The sequence below is a fragment of the Mytilus galloprovincialis genome, chromosome 11 (genome assembly GCF_965363235.1).
Source record: "Mytilus galloprovincialis chromosome 11, xbMytGall1.hap1.1, whole genome shotgun sequence".
Taxonomy (NCBI): domain Eukaryota; kingdom Metazoa; phylum Mollusca; class Bivalvia; order Mytilida; family Mytilidae; genus Mytilus; species Mytilus galloprovincialis.
The window spans coordinates 61396024-61412125 of NC_134848.1; the positions used below are offsets into that span (position 1 = coordinate 61396024).

Sequence of the window (16102 nt, forward strand, 5' to 3'; positions counted from 1 at the left end):
TTTAAACCTTATCTTAATCATTGGGAAACTAACTACATATGTCTCCAAAAGTGCAGTGACTTATAACATAGATATATATGAATGTCAGTCTGTAAACTTTGGAAAAAGTGTAATTGGTTTTAACTTTACAATTTGATAAATGTAAGTTAATGGGAAATTAACCTTTTTTTAACAAAAGTTTAGAAGAAATAGAACTGAAAATAAAGAAACACACGTAAATGTTTCCTCAATGCTTTGGGAATTATTTTCTCACCTTTTCTATATACATGATATTTGCTCCCTCGTGTTTTAACAAAACATAGTAATGCATTTGAAGACAACTAATGTAATATTATATAAAAAAGAAGATGTGGTATGATTGCCAATGAGACAACTCTCCACAAGTGACCAAAATGACACAGAAATGAACAATTATAGGTCACCGTATAGCCTTCAACAATGAGCAAAGCCCATACCGCAAATTCAGCTATAAAAGGCCCCGAAAAGAAAATGTAAAACAATTCAAACGAGAAAACTAACGGCCTAATTTATATAAAAAATGAACGAAAAACAAATATGTAACACATAAACAAACGACAACAACTGAATTACAGGCTCCTGACTTGGGACAGGCACATGCATATATAATATGGCGGGGTTAAACATTTTAGCGGGATCCCAACACTCCCCCTTACCTGGGACAGTGGTATAACAGCAACATAAGAACGAAGTATAAAAATCAGTTGAAAAAGGCTTAACTCATCAGATGGACAAAAATATGCTTAATTCTAGTTATTTACATTATTAAAGGAATAAACAACCAAAGGAATAGTAGGCCAATAAATTCATTCTACATACATGTACATGTACATTGATAATAATGTGTAGTACGACGAATTTATGTGTAGTCTTCATTCGGCACGTTCAGTCATGATCAAAGGTCAGTTCAATGCGTTTATTCAATCTGTTACCTTGCTTTGTATAATGTATGTATGTGTGTGTTTGTTGTATAATAACTGAAGCTTCAAAACTTCAAACAGATTTGGCAAAATATTTCGGAATTCAGGATCTTTAATGCTCTTCAGCTTCCTATTTTATTCGGCTTTTTTTAAATTTTGATTCGAGCGACACTGATGAGTCTTTTGTAGAACCAAAGCGCGTCTTGCGTACACGAAACCGTTGCATTGGTATATTCAGAAGAGAAAAACATTATAAATTGTTAAATTATCGTACTTTACACATTGCATTTGCCTGTTTTTTGTTGTTTTTTTTTAAATACTAGTACTATATTATTACAGTAACAAAAGTTACATATTAAATAAAAATAAAGAGAAGGTGTGGGATTGCCAATGAGACAATTATCGACCAGCGTTCAAATGACGTTTGTTTGTGTAAATATAGGAAACCATATGGCTTCCAACAATGAGAACAACCCATACTGACAGTCGACTTTAAAGGTCCGATATATACTCAACGCTGGCTAGGAACTTTATTGTACACTTTTTCAATGATTAGCAAATGTCTTTTTATTCAAAATTTGGTGACTATGGTGAACGCATCTATCCCACCGAACTAGAGATAACGGATACAACAGATACAGTTAAGTCTGCCTCATATCTTGACTTACATCTAAAAATTGACAATGAGGGTCGGTTGAAAACAAAGGTTGACGAAAAAAGAGATAATTTCAGCTACCTAATTGTGAACTTTCCATTTCTGTGTGGAAAAATTCCAGCAGCGCCTGCCTACGGAGTATATATCTCCCAACTTATAAGATATTCCCGGGATGTATTTCCTATCATGATTTTTCGATAGAGGGTTGCTGCTCACTAGGAAGCTATTAAACCAAGAGTTTCAAATGATGAAGTTGAAATTATCCCTTCGTAAATATTACGGACGCCATCACGAGTTGGTTGACCGTTATGGAATAACCGTTTCACAGATGATATCGGATATGGTCCTTATGTCGTAACTACAATCCCTTTCCCTTTTCACCACGAATCTGACTTACCGAATAGACTATTTACCGGGTTTGTAATAACATGAGCAACACGACGGGTGCCACATGTGGAGTAGGATCTGCTTACCCTTACCCTTCTGGAGCACCTGACATCACCCCAGTTTTTGGGTGAATTCGTGTTGCTTAGTCAATAGTTTTTTATGTTGTGTCTTTTGTACTATAAAGTGTTCGTTTGTCTTTTTATTTTTTAGCCATGGAATTGTCAGTATATTTTCGATTAATGAGTTTGACTGTCACTCTGGTATCTTTCGTCCATCTTTTATTCTCATATTTTATAAACACGTTTGACGATACCGTTACCTATAAGTAATGGATTATTTTAAGATAAAATTATTACATTTTTTTCCTTCAGTTTTGAATTCTTATTTTATGATTAAAGAAGCAAGCAGTTAAGTACTCGACAATGCGCCATTTATACGTCAAGAAAATATGTGTTAAAATAATAATAGATATATTTAATGGAATTATGGCTATCAAATACTCCATTATCTCCGCTATCAAAAACTGTGAATATTCCTTAAACAATCAGATCAGTTATTGAACACAAATATCGATACATTTAAAAGATAAATATCATATAGATCAAGTTCGATAACAGATAAGGTTACGAATGTGTATGTTATGGTTTATTATTCGGAATGCTCTTTTATTTTACCTTGCAACCATTTTGTACTAAAAGGCCATCAATGTTTCAGACTTTTTAGTCTTTTATAAAATAAAATTATGAATGTCTTTTAACCCTATTCCGTTTATTTGATTCGGATGGACCCTCCAAATGATCATTACATGTTTTTCAAATTTTAAAAATAAAATTAAATACATAATGGCAAAACGCAAAAACAATAAAGGAATTGCTCATCAATTTTCCTTTTTTTTGTTGCTTTTACAACTGAAATTAAAAATGTTTCTGCATGCGTAGAAAGGTTTAAACAAACACTATAGAATTGATGATAGTAATCTGTTATTCCAGGTATAGTTTTATTGTTGCTGTGCCTGCAACTATTAACTGGTGAGTATATATTTAGTACTATGTTTCTTAGGTTTATATGAAATATTCTTTTCTGAGTTTATTATGTGTTTTTCTGTACCGTAAGTATATAACATGTAAATATAAAGAAAGATTGAATATGATTGCCAATAAGACAACTCTTCACAAGAGACAAAATAAGTACGTGTTCCTATCATTCAGAATACAGAAATGAAGGCCCCCTCCAGATTATATTGTATAGTGTGTACCAAATTCCAATGGAAACGTCTTAAACGGCATTTATCATGAACATAATCTGTAGAAGTTTGTTTTTCGGGGACCGTAATATCAGAAACCACCAAGCTTTATGTCATCCAAATGAGAACAAGAATATACTTTTACATATATTTATTTGGATTCTTATCAATAGGAAATAAAAGATATTCCAATTGCAAGAGAGTCACCATCAAACTTTATTTCATCCAAATGAGAGTTAGCTTGACAAGTTAGTGGTTTTGTATATATTTTTTGGGATTATTATTAATAGGAAATAGAAGATGTTTAAATTGCAATGGAGTACCAGGACCATTCGACTGCCAAACGGTTACAGAATGTGGTCCACACGAGGTAGTCTTCTTTTGTTTTTTTTAAGGATGTTTGCTAGTCTGTTTAAAAATAACAAGCTTTTAAAAGGCTGTTATAAATTGATAGTATATAAATAAAGGAACTAACAAAACAGACAAAAATGAAGGGCTCGTGTGCTTATTTTGGGGATACATGTATAAGCCATTAAAATATTGGCGGAAAATAATTCTTCTAGATTTTTCATACTTTTTAAAAAAACAAGGATTTCATAGGATTTTCAAACATAGCCTTTTAAACTGTTACTAATAAATTTATTAAAAGAAAAATTTAAAGTAATTGTTGTAATCGGGGAAATTTTCTAATGGCACTACATGGATCCCAGATGCTTCCAAATATCTCTGAAAAGCCTAAAAACAAGAGGTGCGAATATCCGCTTAAGGATGTTCGCTACTCTGTTAAAAAATAACAAGCTTTTTAAAAGACTATTATGAATTGATAGTATATTAATAAAGAAACTCAAAAAGTAGAAAAAAATGGAGGGTCCGTGTGCTCATTTTCGAGATATAAGCCATTGAAAATTTGCCGGGAAATAATTCTCTCTAGATTTTTCATATACTTAACATTGGCACCTTATTTGTTTCAAAAACTTTAAAAAAATAACAAGAATTTTATAAAATTTTGAAATATGGCTTTTTAAACTTTATGTAATAAGATTATGAAAAGAAAAGTAGGGGTTAGTGGGCAAATTTTTTTAATGACAATACATGGATAAAACAAGAGGATTCCGAAAATCTGGCAAAAAATCAAAAAATGGAGGAGCAAACATCCTTAAATATTGTATTAAAGAAACTTAAGGTGGTACCCAACACCTTCGCTAAAATTACTTTGGCTCGTTTAATTTTCATAAAATTTTGACAAGGTATTTACTTTGACCTTTGACAAAAATATAAAAATTTCAAAAAATTTGAACCAACCATTTTATCAGAAAAATTACACTGTTTATACAGCAGTTTGAAAAACACTAATTTTGATCATTGAGAAGCTTAATATTGCCTTCACAACGCAACGTTATTAAAAGATTTAGCTGATTTTACAGAGTTATCTCCCTGTAGTGTTAGGTACCACCTTAATACAAATTGAAAATAATAAAACGAATTCCATTTGAAATGGACAACATTTAGAGAGGACTTCTCTGACACCTATATTCAATGACTGAGCCATTCTGGATAATGTAAAAATATATTTTTCAGTTTCATTGTTATGTTGTGAATTATAGTGTATGGCTTAAAGATAGCCGGAAGAAACCAAAGTACAACACAAATAATACGAATTCGATCATTTAACTCATAAGTTGACAATGAACGGACATCCATGGCTAAAACGAAAAAAAAAAAAAAAAAAAAAAAAAAAAAAAAAAAAAATCCAACATTATGTAAGACATAGGAGGAATGCAATGTGAACAAACATCATTCATATGTTTAATCTTTTATCAATAACATTAACGGTACCAATCTCACTATATCAGACACACTTTCCGATGATTAATGTCTACTCAGTGATGCTAGACGTCTAAATATTCAATGAATCTATAGTCTTATATCTCTACACACTTTAAAGAGCTGAAATAAAGCATACGAATGCAAAGGGAATACCTAACCCGTCCGGGTAAGAAACCAATATCGAAATTCTAAAACCTCTATTCACTTTAATAAAATGTGTTATCATGATTATTTCTAAAGGTTTGTTATGCCAAGAAATACGTAGAACCAGGCGGAATTGAACTCTTTGACCTTGGATGTGGTGCTCAATCGGTATGTACAAAATTGATTCTAATCAAAGGATGTTTGCTTTAATATTGAACAATACACATTTTTCATAACATTAAAAACAATATATCTGCCTCCTCAATGGGGACACATAATCATCCTTCTTTCACCTACTTTAAAATTTATTGTATTACAAATTGCCAGTTGTTGGCATGATACGAGGTTATGTTTTGTTTTAAAATTTATGTTGGCATAACAATAAATCCTTCATAGCTTGATATTCTTATGAAGAAGACAGACTCAGAATTCTCTTGAACTGAATTTTAATGTGCGTATTGTTATGCGTTTACTTTTCTACATTGGCTAGAGGTATAGGGGGAGGGTTGAGATCTTATAAACATGTTTAACCCCGCCGCAATTTTGCGCCTGTCCCAAGGCAGGAGCCTCTGGCCTTTGTTAGTCTTGTATGATTTTTAATTTTAATTTCTTGTGTATCATTCAGAGTTTAGTATGACGTCCATTATCACTGTACTAGTATACATATTTTTAAGGGGCCAGCTGAAGGACGCCTACGGGTGTGGGAGTTTCTCGCTACATTGAAGACCCATTGGTGGCCTTCGGCTGTTGTCTGCTCTATGGTCGGGTTGTTGTCGCTTTGACACATTCCCAATTTCCTTTCTCAATTTTATACTCTTTCGATTGAGGTCTAAGGCTTTCATGTCAGTAACTGCTACATGTAGCAGTCCTTTGGTAATTTAGTTTGATCATAGTAATTTTGCTTAGTTTCTTCTGTTACCTATTCTAACATCATATTTGGACTTTTTAAAACTGAGCGTATTGCTGTGTGTTTGTTTATTGTTTTACATTTGCTAGAGGTATGGGGGAGGGTTGAGATCTCAGGAAACAAATTAAACTCCGCCAAATGTATATGCCTGCATGTCCCAATTCATTAAACTCCAGCTTTTGTGATTCTTTTAATTTTGGTTCATTTATGTCTCGGAGTTTAGTGTAGCGTCCATTTTGCATGATTAGTATAGATAGTTGTTTAGGGTCAGCTGAACTCCCCTTTGTTTGTGGGATTATTCCACATTAGTCCTTTGTGGGGTAGTTGTCTCATTGACAACATTCCCGTTTACATTCTCAATTTTATATATACAAAAAATTGACAAAAACGTGTACTATGATTTTTCAAGAGATGTGTTCTCTCTCATTGGTCTATCTCTTTCATGTTCCAATTGTCCAGGCAAACCAATGTAGAAGTCTCTGACAAAAGTATGTAGTTAATTATCAATGTCAATCCATTAACTACTTGTTAAAACATATCATGATACATACCAGAAGATGTGGTATGAGTGCCAATGAAACTACTCTCCATCTATGTTACAATTTCATTTTGTTAAAGTATAAAACCACTATGATTATAGGTCAAAGTACGGTTTTCATTCATAATATGTAATAAATTAACCATTATATGTCAACGTAAGTTCTTCAACACTGAGCTTTGGCTCACATCGAACATCAACCTCCATGTATAAAGGGACCTAAATGTTTGATATTGATATGATGATAAAAGGTCAAATTTAAGACTACTAGTATTTCAAACCTATTATTATTATATCTTTTCATGTCTCAAATACGTAATATGCATTTATCTGATTTTCTTTTGCTTAATAATATTGGTTAATTTTTGCAAAGCTTTGTAGTACATCCGATCCTTTTGGAAAGCGAGACATTGTTGAAACAGATATAGAAGATGACAAAGGAACTTCCACTATTTGTTTAGCATGCTGCAATACAACAGACTTGTGCAATATAAATGGACTGTGTGGAGCTCCTCGTACGTATGTTGATTCTGACTTGTTGCAAGTACTTAATCGGAGCGTTGTATTGTTTGTCTTTTAAATATTTGTTTTGTTCTTTATACCAATCTGATGAGTCTACCTCTTTCCAATTGGTATTAACAGTTTTGTCGTAAAGTGTGTTGAAGGGATTTGTAGCACCTTTACCTATGTTTAGCTACGTCAAATTATTTTTCGGTGCATACAATGCGGTTTGAATGCCTTTAATACAAGTTACTGTGGAAAGGTCGATTGTAGATCAGATAAAAATCGATTGAAGAGGCAACTTCCAATATATTAAAGCCTTTTTGAAAGCTAATACTTGTTTGTATTTTAGCATTTATTGCATTACCTGGAACTTCTTTATGTTACGATTGTGAAGTCAGCCGACAACCAGATGACTGCACCAAAATCACATTATGTAATAGCCGTCAGGTTAGTCACAGGTTAGATTTAAATATACAGTTAAATTGATAACTAGCATAATGTCTAGGTATAAATCTACAAAAATATTTACAACTTTTTGTAAAACGAAGAACATCTGCTCTAGACTTGTCACCATGGTTACTGACAAATATATACTTGTCAACAGTTAAATTAATTGTGATACTGACCATGATGACGGCACTAGTAAACCTTACAATTATAATTATATATATATATACTATCTTGAAAACAATTTTGTACTTTTACTCATTTACTATGTGTATAGAACTTGTGACCATAAGTACAATTATGATCTTGACGACAGGTTGTTTAAGCAACTTTTATAACAGATGTAAATATAGATCGTACTGTATATATAAGAGGAATGTCAGCATCACGATGTATACCATGTAAACAGAAAGTTAGAGAGACGCTATACAACATAAACACAATGTTGACACAACATTGTTTTAGCATCACGAATATATGATTTGAACGATGTAAACACAAAGGTACAGATCATATAGATAGGAAACAATGTAAACACAATATCGAAACTAATCTAAAAGGACAAGTCTCTGGGCAATGCTTATAACTTGACTTATAGTTTATCTGATCGAAATGTTTAAGAAGACTTATATTTATTGTAAGATGTGTGTATAAAAATGAAGATTTTTTTTATAGGATTCGAATTGTTTTCAGAGAGAAACTTTTTAACAACAAAAGGGCGGTGTGTTAGTACGGTTTTTTGTGAAATACAGCACATGTTGTTTAAGAGGAAGATAAAACTAAAATTAAGACAGAATAATTTTCAAGAATTGAGCATGCCAAGCATATAAAATTACTTGATCAGAAGACAGTTTTTTTTTTATATATGTTTCTCACTACTATTTTACTTACCCTTTTCTAGTACTATTAACAAATCAACAAGTGGAATTATCATGCAAAACAGTAAAATGCGCCTCATTCATCCTGTTGAATTATATTGCTATCATAATCTGGGGTTTATACTGACAGTGAAGTTAAGATCTGCTTACCATTCGGAGCACCGGAGCACTTGTGATCACCCCCAGTCCTTGGTGGGGTTCATGATGCTTAGTCTTTAGTTTTCTATGTCGTGTCTTGTGAACTATGATTTGTATGTTTGTCTTTTTATTTTTAGCCATGGCGTTGTCCGTTTATTTTCGATCTATGAGTTTGAATGTCCCTCTAATATATTTCGCCCCTCTTTTTTAATCTAAAATTATGTTCCTTTTTTCATTTGAATTTTCAGTCTTGCCACTTGGAATCGACAAGAAATCTTATCGGAGATATCCGCTGGAGACACGGTTGTGTTGATAAAAAGGTACGAATATCTTATTGAGTTTCCGTATGAAATTGTAGCAATATATAGTCACAAAACTCAGTTTGGGATATCTGCACGATAAAGACTATGAAATTCAGTTACCAAATTAACTTTTCATTTCCACATGAAAAATATAGCAACATACAGTTAATAAATTGACATTTTCGTTTTCGCATGAATATAATTAAAAAACAGAACTGACATAACCCATGCGTTTCTATATGAATTAAATATCGCGAAAGACAGTCACCAATATTACTGTTTTAAAATATACAAATAGTCAGTTGCTTTTTTAGTTTAGTTTAGTTTAAACATATTTTATTTGCTCAATGCAAAAAGGATCAGAGACAAGTAAAACATACTGGTCCTCTGGCCTTTGTTAGTCTTGTATGATTTTTAATTTTAGTTTCTTGTGTATAATTCGGAGTTTAGTATGACGTTCATTATCACTGAACTAGTATAGATATTTATTTAAGGGCCAGCTGAAGGACGCCTCCGGGTGCGGGAGTTTCTTAATGCATTGAAGACCCATTGGTGGCCTTCTGCTGTTGTTTGTTCTATGGTCGGGTTGTTGTCTCTTTGACACATTCCCCATTTCCATTCTCAATTTTATTATAAAGTCTGCTCCCCAATACAATATAATTATATAACAATACAAAATGAACGTGAGCATGCATTATATAATATAAACATAAACATTACTAAAATATACTGAAAAAGGAAAAGGGAATAAAGAAAGAACGACAGAGATTAGGATGATGATGATACTGATGATGATGTTCGTTTTACCTACATGTATGTTGATACTATACTAAGAGGAATCGTTTTGATCTCTTAATAAAATTGAACACTTGTTTAACAATTTGCACATCTTGATCATAGGAAAGAGTTTCTTTTCCAAAAACCAATAGTTTAAACTCCAAATCGCAGCCTTCGGGAAGCCAGCTGAGACTATTATACAAAATAGCCCTTTCATTTAGATAGAAAGGACAATCAAAGAAAAAATGGTCCTCAATATCCAAACCACATTTACATGTTGGATCAAGTATATGTTAGCTCTAAACAAGTCACAATTCAAGAAGGATGCCGAACATCTAAATTTGGTTTAGGTTAATATGTATAATTTGCTTGGACCATATAAATAATGTTGAGATTGATTCTCATTTCGAATGTCGTATTTTTTTTATTCTACTATGAATTTTGATACCGAGTCTACATTTCGAACTGACATGTTCAGATTATTCCCAAGTTTAATTGTTGATTGGATAAATGATAAGAAGGTCAGTGTTAAAGCTTCAAGCTATATCTGTTCTAATTTAATTGAATAACCTGTTCTGCATGAAAGATACTGTGAAATACAGTCAACAAAATATTAGCATTTCCGCATGAAACGTATACAGCTAAATAAAGTTATAAAAATTGTGTGTATGACATAGATTGTTAAATACAACCATCAAACGTACAGTGTAGGGAGGCACTACTTTTTCACAGTTCGCATATTCAAATGTCTGTCAAACTTAGGAACCTCGCTGGTTTTTGACCAATGATCATAATTGTTTTAATAATTGGCGATATTGTTGTTAAAGTTTGTTTTCAATTCATTCACGAGATTTATAGCTTCATATATACATGCCCTACGTTTATTGATAATGTCTTTGATTTCTTTTGTCTACGTGTTTCTAATATGAGTTCTGTTTCATAATGTAAAAAAATGACGTCCCCAGTTATTCAAACGAATTTGCAATTGTAATATAGATATTACATGTTCACGTCGGAAGCATCCACGAGGCTTTGACGGTGACTGTCCTGATTTTTACTTTATATATTAAATTGCCACTCTCTCAAGCAAGTCTAAAGATGAAGAACAGCAATGACGGAATATTCAGTTTCAAACAGTTCGTGATCTAAATATGTATACCGTTAATGTAATTTATTCTTGTTTTTATTTTTTATTTTTCATGACATCTCCGTTTATTTCTTACAGCAATGTGTAACATCCAATAGTAGTCAATGCTCATATTGTTGCAATACGGATTTGTGCAACACAAATACCACCTTTACACAGTCGCCTACGTCAGACAACCTGTTTGCAGGTAAGCATACATGGCATGATTGATTTATATCTGCTAGTTCTCTCTTTTTGGTAACATGCAGATATCCCGAGTAATAGATAAAGGACAGCGAACCAGTCTAGATTGATATACATGATAATTATGAATGTGCAAGAAAAAAAATCAGATAAAAACATATAAAATTCTTATACAAATACTACTTAATTCCGGACTACGTCAGTTTCAGAATAAAGTATAGAATAAACTCTTCAATGTTTAAATTTATGTAAAATATATCTATACAACAAAAGTTAAAACTTGAGGATGCTGGGAATTTTCTGGTTTTATCCATGTTATGCCATTAACATTTTGTTGCCCATTCACCCTGCTTTTTTCTCCAATATTTGATAACATATAATTTAAAATGTTATCTGGTTGAAATGTATAAAATTCTTTTTATTATTCAAAAACTTTGAAAGAAAAGACGAGCCAATGCTAAATGTTTGAAAAATCTAGAGAGAATTATATCCCGCCACAATTTCAATGGCTTATAACTTAAAAAAAAGAGCACACGGACCCTTTACCATATCCTGCTTTGTTAGTTTCTTTGTTTATATACTTTTAATTCATAACGTTCTTTCACAGAGCTTGTTATTTTGAAACTGAGTAGCAAACATCCTTAAGTTTGAACTAATAGAAGGAAAAACAAAGCCCCTTTGGAAACGAACAACGCAAAAAAAAAAAAAAAAACCATCATTGCGTAATGATAATATGCCTTCGGAATATCTAAGAAACTCAACCATTATTGCATTCCAATTCCATAATAATTGCACATGCCATTAGATTATAATGCGATAAAAGAAATTAAGAAGACACAGTAAGTTTACCAATGAGACAAATATACAACAGAGAACCAATGAAGTAGCGTTGATGTTTTTATAATATATTTTCTTATTTAAGTTAGTAAACCACATATTTCTGGAATAGATGTGCAACCAAGATATATCAGATATGGTTCTACAGTGACAATAAAGTGTAATGTATCAGGAAACCCTACACCGTCCGTCAGCTTTCTTGTACAGGTAAGTATCACGTGATGTAGTAGGAAATCCTACACTGTCCGTCAACTTTCTTGTACAGGTAAGTATCACGTGATGTAATAGGAAACCCTACACCGTCCGTCAGCTTTCTTGTACAGGTAAGTATCACGTGATGTAGTAGGAAATCCTACACTGTCCGTCAACTTTCTTGTACAGGTTAGTATCACGTGATGTAACAGGAAACCTATCCTGGTTCCCGGTACAACGTCTAGGTATTAGCTATTAGCTCACTCTCTCTTATATTGGTATATGTGTAACATACTGAATATTGCGACCGGGAACCAGTCTACAGGAAACCCTACACTATCCGTCAATTTTCTTGTAGAGGTAAGTATCACGTGATGTAATTGGAAACCCTACACCGTCCGTCAGCTTTCTTGTACAGGTAAGTATCACGTGATGTAATAGAAAACCCTACACCGTCCGTCAGCTTTCTTTTACAGGTAAGTATCACGTGATGTAATAGGAAACCCTACACCGTCCTTCAGCTTTCTTGTACAGGTAAGTATCACGTGATGTAATAGGAAATCCTACACTGTCCGTCAACTTTCTTGTACAGGTAAGTATTACGTGATGTAATAGGAAACCTATCCTGGTTCCCGGTACTACGTTCCAGGTATTAGCTATTAGCTCACTCTCTCTTATATTGGTATATGTGTAAGATACTGAATATTGCGATCGGGAACCAGTCAACAGGAAACCCTACACTGTCCGTCAACTTTCTTGTACAGGTAAGTATCACGTGATGTAATAGGAAACCCAACACCGTCCGTCAGCTTTCTTGTACAGGTAAGTATCACGTGATGTAATAGGAAACCATACACCGTCCGTCAGCTTTCTTGTACAGGTAAGTATCACGTTATGTAACAGGAAACCCTACACCTTCCGTCAACTATGTTGTACATGTTAGTATCACGTGATGTAACAGGAAACCCTACACCATCCGTCAACTTTGTTGTACAGGTTAGTATCATGTGATGTGACAGGAAACCCTACACCGTCCGTCAACGTTGTTGTAAAGTTAGTATCACTTGATGTAATAGGTAGAAACCCTACACCGTCCGTCACCTTTCTTGTACAGGTAAGTGTCACGTGCTTTAACAGGAAACCCTTCGCCGTCCGTCAACTTTCTTGTATAGGTTAGTATACCGCGATGTAACAGGAAACCCGACACTGTCCGTCAACTTTCTTGTGCAGGTTAGTATCACGTGATTAGCGTTAATGTTAGATAAGTATTTCATAGCATTCAATTACCTTAATGTTCTTCAGTCAAGATTGGTTAAAAATGTAAAACAGTTCTAAGGTCAGGTGCAGACCAAATCATTTTTAAAGGGGATCAAGGCATGGGCAACACAACACAGAAGAAAGGGATGGCGTTCCAAATATACGTCCCTTTTCAAATGCATTGGTCATCAACAAAGGGGGTTTCAACCTCCGGAACCTTTCTTCACCGGGATCCACCACTGAATATCTGGTGGTAGCGGTGTTTGTTTTTTTTTTTTATTAAAGTTGTGGTTTCAATCGCAAACTTGCAAAACCAAAAACTTTCAATTTGTATTTTATGTTTCCCTTTTAAGAACGTGAAATTCAGAAGCAAATAATATATATGAAGGAAGACAATCTTGAGTACAATTGTTGAAGAAATACTCTGACATACCGCTGAGTGCAAAAAAATATCAAAAAGATCAAAGACTGTTTCACGCAAGCGAGAGGTTTAGCAAGCTGTAAACCCATGTTTTACCCACAATTTTCTTCATGTACCAAGTTAGGAATAAGAAACGCAGTTGTTATCCATTAATTAGTTTGATGTGTTTGAGCTTTTGATTTTAACATTTAACTAAGGCACACTTTCCGTTTTGATTTTTTTACCATGTCTGTCAAAGATCACTGTGATCAAAAATAAAGCTATACTGATTTCATTTCAGGGAAAGTCGTTGGCCAGTAATGTCCACATAAATGGTAATACGGCCACAATATCAAATTACCTACCTAGGAATGACGATGTCTACCGTTGCCAGGCAACTAACTGTCTTGATAATAGCTATTACCAATTTCAATTACAAGGACATTTATGATAAACTTTATCGTAAATATCATGGATATATTAATGTCTTCCAATTGTATGTACAAATGTAATTGATGTTCTGCATTTATACCGATTCTGACCGGATTTAGAAATTATGATAAAACAAGTCTCGTATAATTGCCTCGTGCTATTTCCCGCCATATCTGATCGGAACATATTTTTTTTTATTTTCCATTTAAGCAATAGAACCATTCCAGATTCTAGCGCTCCATCCTTCTTTGGCCAATTGCATTTTCGATTGTTTAATTTTCAAATTTCGATAGATAAAATTTTTAACTCAACATGTTTGTGTAGAAGTATTGATAATAAGTTTGCCATACAAGTAAAACCTTCAAGACTCTTCGGCTCCGTGTTGAGGACCGTACCTTGACCTATAATGGATTTACTTTTATAAATTGTCACTTGGATAGAGAGTTGTCTCATTGGCACTCATACCAAATCTGCCTATATCTATAGACACAAGTTTCACAGTTTTAAGTCAAACGGAAACATCTCCTTTAAGTTATGGAAGTCGACTTTTCTTGTCGTACAACAACACTGTAAGAGGTAAGTGAGACTGTAATAATTTAACCACGGTTAATCTTCATCGGGTGCGCATGCTTTGTCGGCTTTTCCAAGGCGAGTCTGGGATAAAAATAGATGGTAAAGATACCAAACGTGCCAACAAAATCAATTAGTAGAAAAAAAAAGGTTACACCATCTTGATTAAAAGAAACTCAACTAAAAATATCACAAAACACTACACAGAAACCTAAAGATCGCGAGCTTGTTCTTGGTTATTAATTAGTTAGTTGAACCTGTTACTCGTGTGGAATCCGTCGTATTATTCAAAATAAGCCAAATATCGATGATTAGTCTGGAAAGACGATATCGTTCTCCTCACCCGTGGTACTTGGAAACTTGCGACAAGCATGATCATCTTTTAACAAATTGTTGCATCATTGGTTTTATTTGGGAAATGAACACCATTTCGCGTTTGAATGTCTTTATTTTGAAATGTTTAGAGTAATACTACAAAGTCTTGTAATCGATTAAAATTTTGAATTAGAAAATGTGGCAAAATTAAATTACCTTAAATAGTACTGTTCAAATGTCGTTTATCTGCCTATGAATCAAACGGAAAACCAGTATATATATGTTAAGGATTTTTTTGAATTGTTTGCTTATATTTGAACTCCTCTAGTTTTATCAACGTATGCCAATACAAATTTTGCCCGCTACATTAGAAACCTCTTCTTTTCTTTTCATAATTTTACTACATATATTGTAAAAAGTCTTCTTTTTTTTAATTCTATTAAGCAGGTTTTTTTTCCATATCTTTTTAATTAAAAAAGGTGTCAATGTATCTATAATACTAAAATAACGAGGTCCAATTTGTCAGCCGTCATCACGTAAAAACGATGAATCAAAGAATTCAACTTTATATATAACTAATATAGTACAATGCTGTTGATTAAAAATTACACCACTCCAGACCCTTTTGTTCCCACGTGATTAATATTATATAAAGAAGTTCCGGATCGAGTCCGACAACGATACCATTAGTATATTCACCTGTTAACTATTACCTTATCTGTACCGCATCTGACAGGCTCACCATCAAACGGTGTATTTAGAATTTTGCTGTATATTGTTGAGTAAAAAATACTCCATTCCAGGCCCTTTTGTTTTCCAAATTATTATTATTACCAATAATTGATAGGTTCCAGGTCGACGGGTTCAAACAGAAAGATTTGAAAGCAGAGAAAACTGTGCATCTTATAATCGGCATGACTTTATCAGATGACAATACCAATACTAAAATAAGGCTTACGCATAGTTATATACTTTAATTCAGTCACGGAAGCCGCGATATCACGGGTGTGTTCTAGTAATGTATGAAAATTCTGGAGATAATCATTAATTTTCACGCTAAATTTGCAATTGATTAAATCTAAAA

At 33.3% G+C, this 16102-nt stretch overlaps 1 protein-coding gene across 1 annotated transcript; it reads left to right on the forward strand.

The window, feature by feature from the left end:
* The first annotated feature begins 304 nt into the window (after window positions 1–304).
* LOC143050850 (uncharacterized) lies at window positions 305–15160 on the forward strand. Its single transcript, XM_076223956.1, has 9 exons — window positions 305–325; window positions 3477–3593; window positions 5291–5362; window positions 7013–7154; window positions 7493–7590; window positions 8855–8926; window positions 10911–11019; window positions 11938–12059; window positions 14003–15160. Exons 1-9 carry the CDS (start codon window positions 305–307, stop codon window positions 14150–14152), a joined length of 903 nt encoding a protein of 300 aa, XP_076080071.1. The 3' UTR covers window positions 14153–15160.
* Window positions 15161–16102: the final 942 nt, after the last annotated feature.

What these genes read in the sequence shown, in the direction of transcription:
- LOC143050850 (XM_076223956.1), top strand. Translation starts at nt 305, where the DNA reads ATGCATTTGAAGACAACTAAT. An exon ending in TGGACTGTGTGGAGCTCCTC is followed by an intron (nt 7,155 to 7,492) that starts GTACGTATGTTG and finishes TTTGTATTTTAG; the next exon opens with CATTTATTGCATTACCTGGA. An exon ending in CCGTCAGCTTTCTTGTACAG is followed by an intron (nt 12,060 to 14,002) that starts GTAAGTATCACG and finishes ATTTCATTTCAG; the next exon opens with GGAAAGTCGTTGGCCAGTAA.